The sequence below is a fragment of the Ovis aries genome, chromosome 19, assembly GCF_016772045.2.
Source record: "Ovis aries strain OAR_USU_Benz2616 breed Rambouillet chromosome 19, ARS-UI_Ramb_v3.0, whole genome shotgun sequence".
NCBI classification, from domain to species: domain Eukaryota; kingdom Metazoa; phylum Chordata; class Mammalia; order Artiodactyla; family Bovidae; genus Ovis; species Ovis aries.
Genome location: NC_056072.1, coordinates 7,376,647 through 7,392,395, shown reverse-complemented (window position 1 = coordinate 7,392,395; position 15,749 = coordinate 7,376,647). Strand labels below are relative to the sequence as shown.

Below are 15,749 nucleotides of genomic sequence, written 5' to 3'. Positions count from 1 at the left end.
ACATAAAGGTTCAGAAGTTAATTTTGCTATATTTGTCTATTTCTTTTCTGACACATTGGTTACTTGGACAGAAGATTAGAATTTTGCTATATGATAATCAGTGAAAACTCACTATAATAATTTTTTTAAGGTTGTGGCAGATGTGATCGACAGATGGAGGCTTAATATGGAGAATATAGTGAGTTCATCCTAGTGAGTTAAAAAATCGAGATCCAAATAGATAACTGGAGAAAGACACAAACAAGTATAGACCTCCTGTGAAAACTTTGCACACCTTATATTAAGAATCGTATAAAATGCTTACATTTGACCTAATGACCCCGCACTTGACTGGAGGAAGAAATGGCAACCAACTCTAGTATTCTTGCCTGGAGAATCCCATGGCCAGAGGAGCCTGGCAGGCTACAGTCCATGGGGTCACAAACAGTCGGACATGACTGAAGCGACTTCCCATGCACGCCCCTTACTTGGAACTTTCTTTTAAAAATTCTGAACATGGAAAATATTATAGACAAGAAGTTGTTCATTGCAATATTATTTATAGTATCAAAAACTGGAAATAATTCAGTGCCTAATATTGAAAAGCGATGGTTATATAACTTCTGTTATATCTGTTGGAATATAATATGCAAGTAAGTAAAATTGTTGTTACTGTTTGGTCCATGCCAAAAGTGCTTTTGGTAAGTGGCAGGAGTAAATTATAAAATTATCTCATCTTTATGTGTGCATAAATAGAGGGGGTATTGCTGATTATTGTTCAGCAAAAAAGGAGGCTAGATGGAGCTGTAGATGGGACTTACCTGGTGATCCAGTGGCTAAGACTCGGAGCTCCCAATGCAAGGAGCCTGGGTTCGATCCCTGGCCAGGGAGCTAGTTCCCACATGCTGCAACTAAAGGTTCTGCAAGCCTCAACAAAGATTCTTGAGTGCCACCACTAAGACCCAGCGCCGCCAAAAAAGTAAATAAATAAAAATAGTGAAAACAAAAAAGACAGAGCCAGAGGAACAGCACTAATCTTGGAGTTGAAGTCCCAGCTCCCTCCCTTGCCCCTTTTCAAAATCTTGAGCAAGTTCCTCAGTCTCATCTCTAAAGAGGAAATATGATCGCAAGCTGTGAGGGCCTATGTAAGGAGTAAATGAGATGACAGAGCTGGCACATCAAAGTTAGCTGAGTGTAGTTTGAATAAAAGTGTCTGTGCAGTTGACTTTTTCATCCAGTGTGGTAGAGAGGTTGCAGTCCTGGCCACACCTTGACTTTAGAAATTAGGTGGGTCGTGGCCCCCTACCACGCACAAGTAAATAGGGGATCTCAGAGTGCTGTCAGGCCACCTCTGTGGGTCTGTGCTGACTGCTGTTATCAGCCAGAATGTTGGGGGGGAGAATGCAGTATGTCACCTGGCAAAAGAGAAAGAATGTGATCGAGACTTTAGGCAAAGCTGGGAAGAGAGACCCTGCATCTTGCTCTAAGGTCAGGAGTCACTCTGGCCTCATTTGTGTTACTGTGAGTCATAAAGTTCACTGTAACATGATCTTTTAAATTTCACAGAAACATAGACTCATAGAATATTAGAAATACCCAGCTCCAGATGGCTGCCTGTCTACGTATCTATCTCTTCCTTTCAAAATGTGACTAATGACAAAAAAAAAAAAAGATTTTTAAAATGAAGCCAACAAGAAGGGAGCTGTCCATGCATGAGAGATTTCAGCAGATTTCTGGGAAACAAAAATAGATGGAGCAATGGTAACTGAAGAAGTAAGATAAGGAAATCTAGGTTCCCACTGAGCATGGAAGAGGGTTATAGGAATAGGGAACAGGGGGTAGATTGACCTTAAAGAACCAAAAAGAGCTGGGGTCTTGGAAATGCAAGTAAAACAAAGGATGGAAATGAAAGCTGAAAATGGAAGATCTGGATAGTCCAGTGGTTAAGATTCTGCACTCCTTATGCAGGGAGTGGGTGTTCGATCGCTAGTCAGGGAACAAAGATCCAAGGTCCCACAGGCCATGTATCATGGCCAAAAGATTTCTAAACATCAGGGGTGGCAGGGTGGGAAGGCTGATGAAACTCTGCGTATTCCCTGCCAGATCCTTCACTCCTTCACTCCACTTTCCAATGAACTGTCCATCAGAGAAGCATCTTTCTACCAGCCAGAAAACTGGAAGATTAAGAAACAAAAAAAAAAGTGCACAGCCCCAGAGCAAAGACCCCACATATTATGTCTGATTCCCTGTGAAATCATCCTAAAACAAAGCTCCCCACTGGACAAGCCTGGCTCCTGTACGCATAACAGGACTGGCACATAGAAGCTGAGTGTGCAAATGCGAGTGCATTCATCTGCATTACCATTAAATGTGAACAGACAACTAAGGAGGATGGCCAGATGCTTGTGCAAACCCAGAAAAACTGCACCCAGGAGGAGGAAGACCAAGATTAAGTAAGCAGGAAAATAACCCTAGAGGCAACAGAGAATCCACAGGACAGATCTTACACAAAACAAAGCAAACCTTCTCAAATTTATATCCTTCAGAGATATTTGAGAAGATATTGCATCGATAAAATAAGAAGAGAATACTTTGATAAAGGAGACCAAGGAAAAGTTATTGGAAGTTTTTAAAATATCCTAGAAATTAGGGTGAGAAGACAGATGGAAACAGGAAAGAAAAGATGAGACACATAGAAGAATAATCTGGGAGGTGCAGGTTACTTACAAGGAAGGGGAGAAATGGAGAAAAAGAAGACATCAAAGAAATAATACAGAACTTTCTCCAAAATAAAAAAGACTATCCGAGTTGCCTAGCACAATGAATGTAAAAACCGTGTGTGTCCATATGCATCTTTACAAAAATTTAGGATGTTGGGAATAAATAACCTACAAGCTTCCAGAGAGAAAAAGCTGGTCACCTTTTTCAGGAATGTGCTTGGCATGAGCCACAGCAGATGAGAGAGGATGCTGAACAGCACCCTGGTCTTTCTGAGGAAGATGATTTTTTAGAAAAATATTTATTTATTTGGCTGCATTGGGTCTTAGCTGCAGCATGCGAACTCTTAGTTGAGGCATGTGGGATCTAGTTCCCTGGCCAGGGATTGAACCCAGGGCCTCTGCATTGGAGGTCTTAGCCTCTGGACCACCAGGGAAGTCCTGAAGATGATTTTCAACATAGAATTCTATACCTATCCAAATTGCTAACTAAATATGACATACTCAGACATTCAAAGATTCAGGAAGTTTCCCTCCCATGTACCAGTTCTTAGGAAGTAACTTGAGATTGCTCTAGTGAAATGAGGAAGTCATGAGATTCTAGAAACAGGAGGGAAAAGCCAGAATAATGATAGAGCCTGAGGGACTTCCCTGGTGGTCCAGCAGTTAAGACTCCACACTCCTGATGCAGGGAGCAAGAGTTTGATCCCTGGTCAGGGAATGGCGATCCCACAAGTGGTGCAGCGGGGCCATGAATAAATGAAGTAGGAAAATAATCGTGGACTCTCAGCCCTTGGAGCAGAAGACTGAGGGTCCCAGTAGGAGGATTTCTAGGAGAGAAAAGAGTATTGGAAGAAACTTGATACCGTCTTTGGCAATTTGGAACCATCTAAGCACCGTGTGAACCGAACAGCAGAGAGGAAAAAAGAAAGGCAATTAGAAACCCCAGGGGAGAGAAAAGAAAAATAACGTCTGCAAGGAGAGAGGATATGCCATCCTGGTACATACCGGCCATGTAGCTGTGCAGAGAGCAGTGTTTATAGGATCGTAATAATGTGAGCACACGTGATTAGTTTTAATATAAGGTCAGTGTACACTTGAAGGGAGGACTTGTGACTAATAGGATAGACCTTTAACCCTGACGTTTAAAAAGCACAGCTGATGGTTTGGAGATGGGAGTGGAGAGGAGAGCTAAGGGGAAGGATGCAGACAGCCTTATCTTTAAATGTGTGGAGACAACGGATAATGTCCTAGTCGGTAAGAACTAAGAAAAAAAGGTATAGGGTATTATTTAAAGCTACAAAGATAACCAGTAGAGAAAAATGGTGACATAACCATATTGGCAAGAAAGGGTGATATTTGAAGAGTACAACTGAGCTAAATCCCATGGATTAAAGAAATAAATGATCGTGCTTTAAGTTGCTCAAACAAGAAGTAGCAGATAAATTTAGAGACCAACAGAAGCAAAAATCGAAACAGTGAAATGATTTTAAAATGGTTTCCTCTGAAGAACAGAACTAAAAGAATATTGCAGGAAACCGCTGCTTTTTACTACGCTTTTAAAAATTGCTTTTAAAAAGGGAAGCTGAGAGCCGGCGGTGGGGTGGGGGCGGGCGGGGAAAGAAGGAAAGAACTAAGAGCCTGATAGATCATAATACAACCCATTAATACTTGGAGATTCCAGATGGATGGACACCGACTTTTTTTAAGACCTGGGAATTACACCCGTATCTTCTGACATTAATATAAGTTGTGTGTGTATGTATTTAATAAGGTTTTGTTTTTATTTAAAAATAATTTCAAACTTAGAGAAATGCTTCAAGAATAAGAACAGCAGGACAAACACTTGTGTGTTCCACACCCAGATTCACCCATGTGAATGTTTCACTACGTTTGTGTCAACATTTGCCCCTCACCGAGCCCGAATGCTCTCTAAACCTGTGGAGGGTTTTAGACATCAAGACTCTCGACCCCTACATACTTCAGTGTATGTTGTTTAAGAATAGGCAAGAATATCCTCTTATATAACCACAGCAAATTTAACATTGACACAAAACTTTAATCTACTCATAAGATTTAATTTGCAAACAGCATCTTTTCCTACTATAGACTCGCCCCTCCCTTCGGAGTCGGTTTTGCCATGTACCTTTTTTTCCCTCTCCACTCGTCACTTTCATCCTCTCTGCTTGTTTTTGCTCTTTTGTTTTACCCCATTCCTAATTCAGATGTCAGTTTTTGTTGTCGTTTTAAAAAATAATTGTTTCTCCTTTTGGCTGTGCTGGACCCTCTTTGCTGCAGGGCTTTTCTCTAGAGCAGGGCCGACTCTGCGGTTGTGGTGTGGGCTTCCCTTGCAGGGCACTTGTCCTAGGGAGCACGGTCCTCAGTAGTTGCAGCACGTGGGCTCAGTAGTTGTGGCTCCTGGGCTCTAGACACTGGCTCACTAGTTGGGGTGCATGGGCTTGTTTGCTTTGCGACATAGGGGACCCTCCCAGACCAGGGACCGAACCCATTGTCTCCTGCATTGGCAGGCAGATTCCTTACCACTGGACCACGAGGGAAGCCCCTGTTGTCATTGTTTTTAATGGCAGCATTTAAAAATTTTGTTTTTGGTGTATAGTTGATTTCTCCTGGCAATCTTGATTCCAGCGTTTGCTTCATCCAACCCTGCGTTTCTCATGATGTACTCTGCATAGAAGTTAAATAAGCAGGGTGACAATATACAGCCTTGACGTACTCTTCCCAATTTGGAACCAGTCTGTTGTTTCATGTCTAGTTCTAACTGTTGCTTCCTGACCTGCATATAGATTTCTCAGGTCAGGTGGTCTGGTATTCCCATCTCTTTCAGAATTTTCCATAGTTTATTGTGATCCACACAGTCAAAGGCTTTGGCATAGTCAAAGCAGAAGTAGTTGTTTTTCTGGAACTCACTTGCCTTTTTGATGCTCCAACAGATGTTGGCAATTTGAGCTCTGGTTCCTCTGCCTTTTCTAAATCCAGCCTGAACATCTGCAAGTTCACAGTTCACGTACTGTTGAAGCCTGGCTTGGAGAATTTTGAGCATTACTTTGCTAGTGTGTGAGATGAGTGCAATTGTGTGGTAGTTTGAACATTCTTTGGCATTGCCTTTCTTTGAGATTGGAATGAAAACTGACCTTTTCCCATCCCTGTGGCCACTGATGGGTTTTCCAAATTCATTGGCATATTGAGTGCAGCACTTTCACAGCATCATCTTTTAGGATTTGAAATAGCTCAACTGGAATTCCATCACCTCCACTAGCTTTGTTTGTAGTGATGCTTCCTAAGGCCCCCTAGACTTCACATTCCGTAGACTTCACCACCCTTATGGCAGAAATCGAAGAAGAACCAAAGAGCCTCTTGATGAAAGTGAAAGAGGAGAGTGAAAGTGTTGGCTTAAAACTCAACATTCAGAAAACGAAGATCATGGCATCTTGTCCCATCACTTCATGGCAAATAGATGGGGAAACAATGGAAACAGTGACAGACTTTATTTTTGGGGGCTCCAAAATCACTGCAGATGGTGACTGCAACCATGAAATTAAAAGACGCTTGCTCCTTGGAAGAAAAGTTATGACCAACGTAGACAGCATATTAAAAGGCAGAAATATTACTTTGCCAATAAAGGTATATCTAGTCAAAGCTATGGTTTTTCCAGTAGTCATGGATGGATGTGAGAATTGGACCATAAAGAAACCTGAGCGCCAAGGAATTGATGCTTTTGAACTGTGGTGTTGGAGAAGACTTGAGAGTCCCTTGGACCGCAAGGAGATCCAACCAGTCCATCCTAAAGGAGATCAGTCCAGAATATACATTGGAAGGACTGATGCTGAAGCTGAAACTCCAATACTTTGGCCACCTGATGCAAAAAACTGACTTATTGGAAAAAACCCTGATGCTGGGAAAGATTGAAAGCAGGAGGAGAAGGGGACGACAGAGGATGAGATGGTTGGATGGCATCACCAACTCAATGGACACGAGTTTGAGTAAGCTCCAGGAGTTGGTGATGGACAGGGAGGCCTGGCGTGCTGCAGTCCATGGGGTCGCAAAGAGCTCGAGAGTTGGACACGACTGGGCTGAACTGAACTGATAGCTGATTTACAATGTTGTGTTAGTCTACTTGTTTCCACTTTCTGTTTTCAGGTGTTTTGTTCTCTAATTATTTGAATGATTCCTGGAGCTTAAACCACAGACATACACAGACGTGTGCTTAGAATTCTGTTTTGGAGGGAGTTTTTGGTTCCTTTGCCTTTCCAAAAATCATTGGCGATATTTGAATCTTTGATGGTTCTTTTGAAACATGAATTGTAGAGATGTGTTTCTAAGAGTTTAATAGCCATTTTTCTTTTCTTTTTTCCACTGTGGTTTATAGTTTGCAAAAGTACCGGAAGGTCCTATCCCCCCATCCACACCAAAGTTTGCATATGGAAAAGTTGCTCTGAAAAAGGTAAGAAAAAAACTGACAGAAACATTAAGAGTGAGGAAGTGGAATTCAGTAGTCATGAGTCAAAGTGTTACGCCTGGCAATCGGTTCCTTATATTTTTGTGAACTTGTTTTCTGTGAGACTGATGGGGTGGGTGATGTTTCTGGGAAAATGGGGACACAGGCCACGAGATGCTGCGTGATGCTGACGGGGTGAGCATGTCAGGAGTGAGTGGGCATTCTTAGATCATTTTGTTTCCATTATCAGTGTCAAAACCAGCATTAGGAGCCCTTGTGGGAATAACATGTAACCTTACTGTTATGGCTAGTGACATTCGTTTCTATAATTCTCCTTTTCTAAAAGCAGTTCTCAAAAGCCATGAACATTAACTCTAAATTATACACTGCCCTCCATCTCAAAATCATGTCTTCAGGAAAAAAAGAAAAATCTTGCCTTCATAGCTTGTGGCTTGTATGGTAATTGGGACATTGAGTGGGAAAGCCAGAAACGAATCATAAATATTAGCGAAGAGCTTTTTCTTCTAGGGAAAGAGAAAAAGAGGAGAGGCTAAGTTTGATAGGAGTGACGTAAGCCCAAGGCAATTTGTTTTGACCATCTTCAGGTTTTCCCCTCTGATAATCCCTAACTCCTACCTGGGTTAACTAACAAGAAAAAAAAGTTACACATTTCTTAAGAATCTTGATATGCTAAAATAGCATCATAAGTTTTTATCTTTAAGCAAAATGCCAAACATGATTGTATAATATTTCCATTCGTGAAGCCCTTTGATGTTTGTTTGAGCTGTTGTAACATTTTCCACCTAGTGTCAGATATGTGTGTTACATTCTACAAAGAATGTGGTTTCTCTGCCTGATAGGAATCTTGCTTTAGATTAATCAGACTTTAATCACATTTGTAAAGGGAGTACCTGCTACTTTTTCATTGCTACTGCTACTTAAGGAAAAGTTTGGTTTGCGTCTTTTTAAAAAAGCTGTGAAAAGTTTATTTTTATGCAACAGAAAATAACTGCAAATGTTTTAAACAATATTGCTAACCTTAGTACCAAAGCACATTCTGTTTACCAGGAAGGAGAACTGTGAGACCAGAAACTAAATACAGGATTGAAGACAGCAAATTGACATAAAACTGTGTAAAGTTTGGGAGTTCCTTGGTGGTCCAGTGTCGAAGACTCTATGCTTCCAACACGGGGGGCCCAAGGTTTGATCTCTGGTCAGGGAGCTAGATCTCACATGCTGCAACTAAGACCCAGTGCAGCCAAATAAATGAATAATTAATTTTTTAAAATACTGAATGAAGTTTATGTAGATCATAGTTATATAGGATAAAAGCTTTGACCATGAGCTCCTTTAGTTGTCCAAGTAGGAAAGCACTCACTTAGCTGAATTGATGGGATTGTACCTAACAGATTTTTTTTTTTTCTTCCATGCTACCTATCAGTGAGGTAGCTCTAAAAAGCGTTTATAAAATTCCTAACCAGTTTCATGCTGGGAAAAGCCCTGGGTTTGAAGCCAAAGCTAACTGCAAATCCCGTCTGGGCCATGACTCAAGTGAAATCCTGAGTCCCCAGTTCTTTCTTCTTCCCTAACAAGGGACAGTATTGCCGTCCTTGCCGGCTTTTGTGAAGACTCAGTGAGGTGTGTGGGTAAAGGGAGGTCTCTCCTAGAGTTTGGTGAGGCACCCAGGGTTGTTTTGTGCATCAGAGTAAATATCATGGGCTACAAGAAAACACAGTCATTTAGGCTGAATATAAAAAGTTTTAATTGGGTGTCTGTTATGTGCTGGACATTGGAGGTGAGCACAGTACGGACCTTGGTCTTAAGAAGCTGGCTGCCCACAAGGAGTGCAGTGGGGTCAACAAGTGCAAGGCGATCCCTTAAGTGCAAGGGAACGTGCTGCTGACACGCTCTGAGGAGGGCACAGCTGGGGCTGCTTCACTCGGGGGTGGTGGGGAGGTTTCACAGAGCCTTGGTTTTCATGCATTTTATGGACCTTTTCTATACAGGAGGTTGTGATTGTGAATAGGTATGTTTAAAACTCTTTACAATATCATCTGTTATTTTTCATCCAGAGTTAGGGACTGGATAGAATTGATTGAAGGTGACTGTGGGACAGCCCTGAGTGGAATTCAAACCATTTCATTTTATTTAGGGGTTTGGGCAAATCTGCTGTCTCTGGTGATGACGTTATTTCTACTGTGATTAAGTGAGGGGTGACAGTGAGTGAATGCTGCTTTTGTTTCTTTCCAGTTAAAGACGGTGGAGGATGCTCTCAACATCCTGTGTCCCTCTGGACCCATAAAAAGTGTTTATCCCTTGACGTTTGTTGATGTGAAACAGGTAGGGCTTCAGAGGTAATGCTTTACCTTTTTTCTACCCTCAAAAAAATGTGCTTTCTACCTACCTGTTCTGAACACAGGGACCGAAATGGTAAGCAGATAAATCAGACCCCATGTAAAATCACCTCGGATCTCCAGGCTCTAGCTCTGTGGCTGATCTTTCCTGTTCTCCCCACCCCTATTTCTTATCACATAGGTAATAACCTGCTTTAGCATAATTCTGTGCAGGTTATACATTGAGTATATGTCTGATATAATTAATCTTATTAGATTTCAGAGTAAAACCACTGGCGGGTGTGTGTGTGTGTATGTGTGTGTGTGTGTGTGTGTGTGTGTGTGTGTGTGTAACCTCCAGGCACAGCTCCATCTTTATTGTAAAGAAAACTTCCAAGAACAGTACAACACCCATAGAGCTTTAACCTAGATCCAGCAAGTGTTAACAGCTGCTTCATTTGAGTTCTCTTTGTGTGTATGGTTCGGAGTCAGCTGCTTTTTGCTTTTTTTAAGCATTTGAGGTAGTTGTCAACATCATGACACTTCCACTCTTAAATATTAGAGCATATATTTTTAAGAAGGACATTATCCTACATGATCACAGATAATGATCACCCTTAAGAACTCTAGCATGGATACAGTCCTATTATCTAATTCACATTCTACGATCAGGTATCCCAGTTTATTCCAGTAATGTCCTTTATAGCGTATCACTTTTCAGTCCAGTTGCCAGTCCACGCGCACACATTGCGTTTAGTCTGCTTTCATCTGAAACAGTTCCTGAGTCTGTTCTTCCTCTCTCTCTCGTGACATGGTCATGTCTGAAGAGTTCAGACAGTTGCTGAGTTTTGTAGACCACGCCTCACCGTTAGATTCAGTGAGACATCTTTGGCGCACACACGACGGCAGCGGTGTGTTCGTCTCAGGGTACCGTAGTAGGATCACTCGGTGTTGGTTCAGTGTTCTGTTTGATCACTTAGTTAAGATCTCAGCTCTGGTTTTTGAAATGGAAAATTATCTAGGGGCTCCTTTCTGACTTTCTGAGGAGCTCACCTTCTGGAGGATGATATAATAATAGCACATTTGATCTTGCTTTAGCTTATTTTGCTTCCAGTTACTATTGTTATGTTTGTGATTTCACCCCAGCATTACTGCTTTGTGATAAATAAAAATGATTAATTAAGCTCCCCCTCACTTTTTTATTAGCGTTGGGTAGTGTTCTTTCTCTGGTTCTAACACACACTGGTTGTACACCCATGTCTCCATCTACCCGTCCTCTTCACCGAGTAGGGTCGGAGCACATCAGATAAGACACAGCTCAGAGCAGTGGGAACCTGGGAAGTGGATCCCAGGTTAGTCTCCTTCCTTTTTCTCAGCCCCTTTCTGCTCTCTCACCTTTAGGCCAAGGCAGTGGTCTCAGATCACGTGTGGCTCCTGGGCCCTGACTGCTCAGATCTGGGACAGGCCATAGAAGATTTACTTCCAGCAAACCTCTCCTCTCGGCGAGCACAGCTGCAGGGAGTGGGGTGCAGCTTTGGTACCCCTGCAGCTGCCTCCCCATCAGCCCCGACCCTGGAGTTCTCTACTTTGCCATTGCAGGGAGCATCTCACCTTCTGGTCCCCTCCTGGAAACCCCTAGTCTCTAAGCTAGGACTCACCACTCTGCTCCATTCAAAAGAAAAAAAGAAACAAGAGATGGAGATTTGGGGGTCTGGAAGGGAGGCATCCTTGTGCTTGAAGGTTTGGGTGATGACAGTGGCGTTTCTTGAGTTCAGCACTTTCCTGCAACACAGGAACATGGGCTAGCATTTTCCTTCCGCTCTCGCATATCACCCCTCTCCTTTGCTGGGCTGCACTTTCTTGCATTCAGGGCTGAGGAGTGGGAAACTGTTTTTCCTGATGAGTTTCCATTTGGATTCTCCTGTATGACTTGATTTGTCCAGCTCTCCCAGCTAATGACCACTCAGGAAGCCATTCACCCAGGCTGGTGTTTGGGGGCTTCCTTTCCGACCAGGGGTCCCAGCATCTCAAAGTACTTTCTGAGGCACAGTGAGAGGCACATTTCGCCCCCACCTCCGTCTTTCGCCGCCTGTTTCCCCCTCGCCTCCACTTGAAACAGTTTCTGATTGACTCTTGTTTTGTATGTTAGCCCAAGAAGCTGGAGAATGTTCTACAGAGCATTCTGTTGCTGTTTACCTTTTGTTTTTGTTGTCCTTGGTTTTGGTTTTTGAGATAATAGCAGTCCTTTTGATCTGTGACGGGATTCCCCCCAAGTGATTCTGGGCACATCACCCAACACGTTCCAAGGTCTGGTTCCCTCTTGTGGGAGGGGAGGGGATGTTTGACAGAGGCCTCCAGGCTTCCTTGCAGTTTGCTGCTGTGATGGTTATTCTGTGATCTGAAAACTGAAGCCAGTTCCCTTCTTTCAGACAGAATATTTGCCGAGGCTGGGGAAGCATTTCATTCCTATAGTTTTAGAAATGTTGCTTTCACACGGATGGAGGGTGACCCCGTTCTCCTACGGTGAACTGCAAGAGTGATATCTTCTCTTGCATCCTTCTCTAACCAGTACTTTGGATTTGTGCTGTACCGAACAACGCTCCCTGAAAACTGCAGCCACCCTACACCCCTCTCTTCTCCATCCAGTGGCGTCCATGACCGGGCCTACGTCTCTGTGAACGGGGTAAGAATTCTCTCTGAACTTGTGTGTCTGCCCCCACGGTGGGGGAGAGTTGTGGGTTGCACTTGGTGATGGTCTCAGAGAGACAGCAGTAAGCAGTCCTGAGGAGAGATCTTATTCCTTGCCCAGGAACTGGACCTGGGTAACCTGGATGAAAAGCAGAAATCTTAGCCGCTGGGCCACCAGGGGCTACAGGCAAAGTTTTCCTGGCTCTTTCCCCTGTGTGAACACAAGAATGTTTCAAGGAGGCAAAAACTGTAAAAACAGGTAGCAAGTTTATCCTTAGAGACACAGCATAGTGAGGGGGGCAGCGCACAGAGAAACAGCATGTTTATCCGCGTTCCCTGGCCGCCTAGTGGTTAGGAGTCAGCATTTCACTGCCAAGGCCTGGGTTTGATCCCTGATCCAGGAACTATCTTGCATGCCACACAGCAGGACCAAAATACAAAAAAAATAAATACATAAAAATAAAAGACTGAAGCAAGGCAGAAATACACACCTGGAGAGGACAGCAGGTGTCCTGAATGAGGAGTGTAGTAAAGAGGTGATTTAAATCCCTTATATAAGACAGTCCTTCTGGGTCTTTGTGTACCTTTGGCCAATTATCGTTTCTTTTTTCACACTTGACCTGTCCTCGGGCCTTCCCTAACCTGTGTGCGTAACTTTTTGCTAAAATGGATCCCACTGCAGAGGCCTCTGGGTGCATATCCTCACTTGTCATGGGGTGGCATGTTGTGACCCCCAAGGAGCCTGCCTGCACGTGTACTGACAGGGAAGTTTCCCTTGACCTCAGGAGTGGTCATCTTATTGCTTCTCTTCAGCAGAGATCAGCTTCTGCCACTAGCTTTGTCCTTGGAGTGTCTTCAGTTTGACCCCACTTGACAAACGCCAGATGTCCAACCCAAGGGCCCATCTGTCTTCTGCCTCAGTAACATGACAGTCAGGGAGACTGTTGCCTTCCCATCCCCAGGCTCCACCCTCCTCGTGACACTCCTGAGCTGTCCCTTGCTGGCTGATGCACCCTCACCTGCACTCCATCTGCCCGAGGTATATACCCCCTCGTCCATCCGAACTTCCTGGTCACTCCCCTAGTCCAGGGCCATCCCCTCTGACTGACACTGTCTCATTCACATCTTCTTTACTCCTGGATGGCAGAGTCTGTTTTGTACACGCTAGATGAGTCATTTTAACTTAGGGTCTTCATCCTACATGAGAAGTTATATTCTGAAGGGCTGTTCGTGATAATCAAAGCTAGGAGATACAAAGACTTTGGCTTCATAACGTTATACGATTTCCATTCCTCTCACTGAAAACAATCATGTGAAATAAACACATGAAAGATTGTTCCTAACCAAGAAAATTTGTTGAGAAAAAAATTTTATTTTTCTTAAAAAAAAAAAAAAAGAATGAAGTGATTTTAATATATGAAATAGGCAAACAACAAGGTCCTATTCTGTAGCACAGGGAACTGTATTCAGTATCTTACAATAACCTGTAAGGGAGAAGAATGTGTAAAATGAAATCACTTTGCTGGACACCTGAAGCTAACACAACATTGTACATCAACTATGCTTCAAACACACCACAAAAGGAAAGAAATTAAGGGTCAGAGAAGGGAAGTGATTCACCCAAGGTTACTCAAGAACTATCAGAACTAGTTCCCGGCTTCTTTGATTTCTCCACAGCAATCTCCCATGTCTCCCAAACTACTTATTCTTTTTTTTTTTTCAGATTTTAAACTTTTTCTTTTGTGTTGGGGTATAGCCAATTAATGTTGTGGTAGTTTCAAGCGAGAGACAATTTTAAAGGAAAATATTTCCATCCCATTGTCATGAGTGGTTTTGAGTGGCAACAAATGTCTAAAGCACTATGAGTATGTATGGCAACGGTTTCTAAAATTCCAATTTGAGGGTTGTTTTCGTGATATACTTTTTTTTTTTTTTAAAGAATCTTGCATTTTAAAAAGTTAGGAATATGTTGCTGCTACAATACCTGTTATTTCCCCTCATTCTATTACTTCATCTTTGTGGTTAATGCATCATATCAGGTATTTTGAAGTAAAACTACTCCACCTAACCCTCTGATTTTATCTCGTTTGTCTTATTGTGTCCCATCTCCATGCAGTTTAAAACCTATTTTTTATTACTGCCTTTTTTTGCTGTGAGCACATGAAGAGATTCCTGTATTAGAAATCTTCCCCTGGAATTTCTGCCTCCATCCCCTCTCTATTAAAAATAGATGCACAGCCTACTCAATACTCTGTAATAACCTATATGGAAAAGGAATCTGAAAAAGAATTCATATATTGATATGTATACATATAACTGCACCACTTAGCTGTACACCTGTAATGAACACATTATAAATCAACTATACCCCAATATACAATAAAAATTAAATTTAAAAAATAAGGGACTTCCCTGGAAGTTCAGTGACTCTGTGATTCCACTGCAAGGAGTGCAGGTTTGATCCCTGGCTGAGGAACTAAGATCTTGTGTGCTTTGTGGCATTGCCAAAAATTAAAAAAAAATGAATAACATTTAAAATAATAATAAATACAAAATAAAAAAATTAAAATAGACATACAGGAAAATAACCCAGAGGTAAGGAAATCAGCCTCAGCCCTTCCCTGCTGGGAGCTGAGTCTGGCAACCCTCCTATGAAGAAAGCAGTGGTTGCCGGAGCCTGGGCATCTGGCTGAGGACTTGGGCAAAGGAGCCATCAGAGCATTTCTGTCCGAAGTCTGGTGACACTTCAAGGTAGGAATATGAGTGTGGAACTGACTGAGCAGACTGCCTCTGCTGACCCTCCCACCCTAGTTAATTCTCATTTGGTATTGAACCCACAGGTTGCCCAGGGAGTCCTTGAACGAGAATCTGTGATCACCCTGAACATAACAGGGGAAGCTGGAGCGACCTTGGACCTCCTGGTGGAGAATATGGGGCGTGTGAACTATGGCTCATATATCAACGATTTCAAGGTAGGCCCACCCTCCCTGTTGGGAGTGAGACTCAAAGGTTGACAGAACTGTGCCCAAGTCATTGGGGAAGTTTCCGTAAATCCACTTAAAGGCTGTCCTGCATACACTCTTTCCTTCCAGCCCTGTTCACGTAGAAGTGATTTTCTGCTCTGGTCGTGCTGGGCCTTTGCTGCTGCGCACAGGCTTTCTCTAGTTGGGACAACTCTAGTTGCAGTGCATGGGCTTCTCATTGCGGTGGCTTTTTTTGCTGGTGCAGTACAGGCTCTAGGGCTTAGGAGCTTCAGTAGGTGCAGCTTCTGGGCTTGAGAGTCCAGGGACTTCAGAAGTTGTGACTCATGGGCTTAGTTGCTCTGAGGCATGTGGAATCTTCCCAGACCAGGGACTGAACCCGTGTCCCTGGCACTGGCAGGCAGATTCTTATCCACTGTACCACCAGGCAAGTCCACATAGAAGTAATTTTTAAAAGCACACCCCCTTTGCCAAATTTGATGAGTAAACTTACCTGATTTGTTTTGCAGCCTAGAAGTTGGGTTATTTTGAAGATCTGTTTTCCTCTGTAGATGATGAGAAAGTTGAGCTTTGCAAACAGAACCCTTGCATTTGA

The 15,749-nt window shown here is 42.9% G+C and overlaps 1 protein-coding gene across 1 annotated transcript in view; it reads left to right on the top strand.

Moving 5' to 3' along the window:
* Positions 1-15,749, top strand: part of GLB1 (galactosidase beta 1) — a 100,763-nt gene that overhangs the window by 62,639 nt on the left and 22,375 nt on the right. The window contains exons 11-14 of the mRNA XM_015102219.3: positions 7,084-7,158; positions 9,403-9,492; positions 12,055-12,168; positions 15,014-15,145. Of these exons, the coding sequence (XP_014957705.2) occupies positions 7,084-7,158; positions 9,403-9,492; positions 12,055-12,168; positions 15,014-15,145 (411 nt within the window). The remainder of the gene's footprint in view (positions 1-7,083; positions 7,159-9,402; positions 9,493-12,054; positions 12,169-15,013; positions 15,146-15,749) is intronic.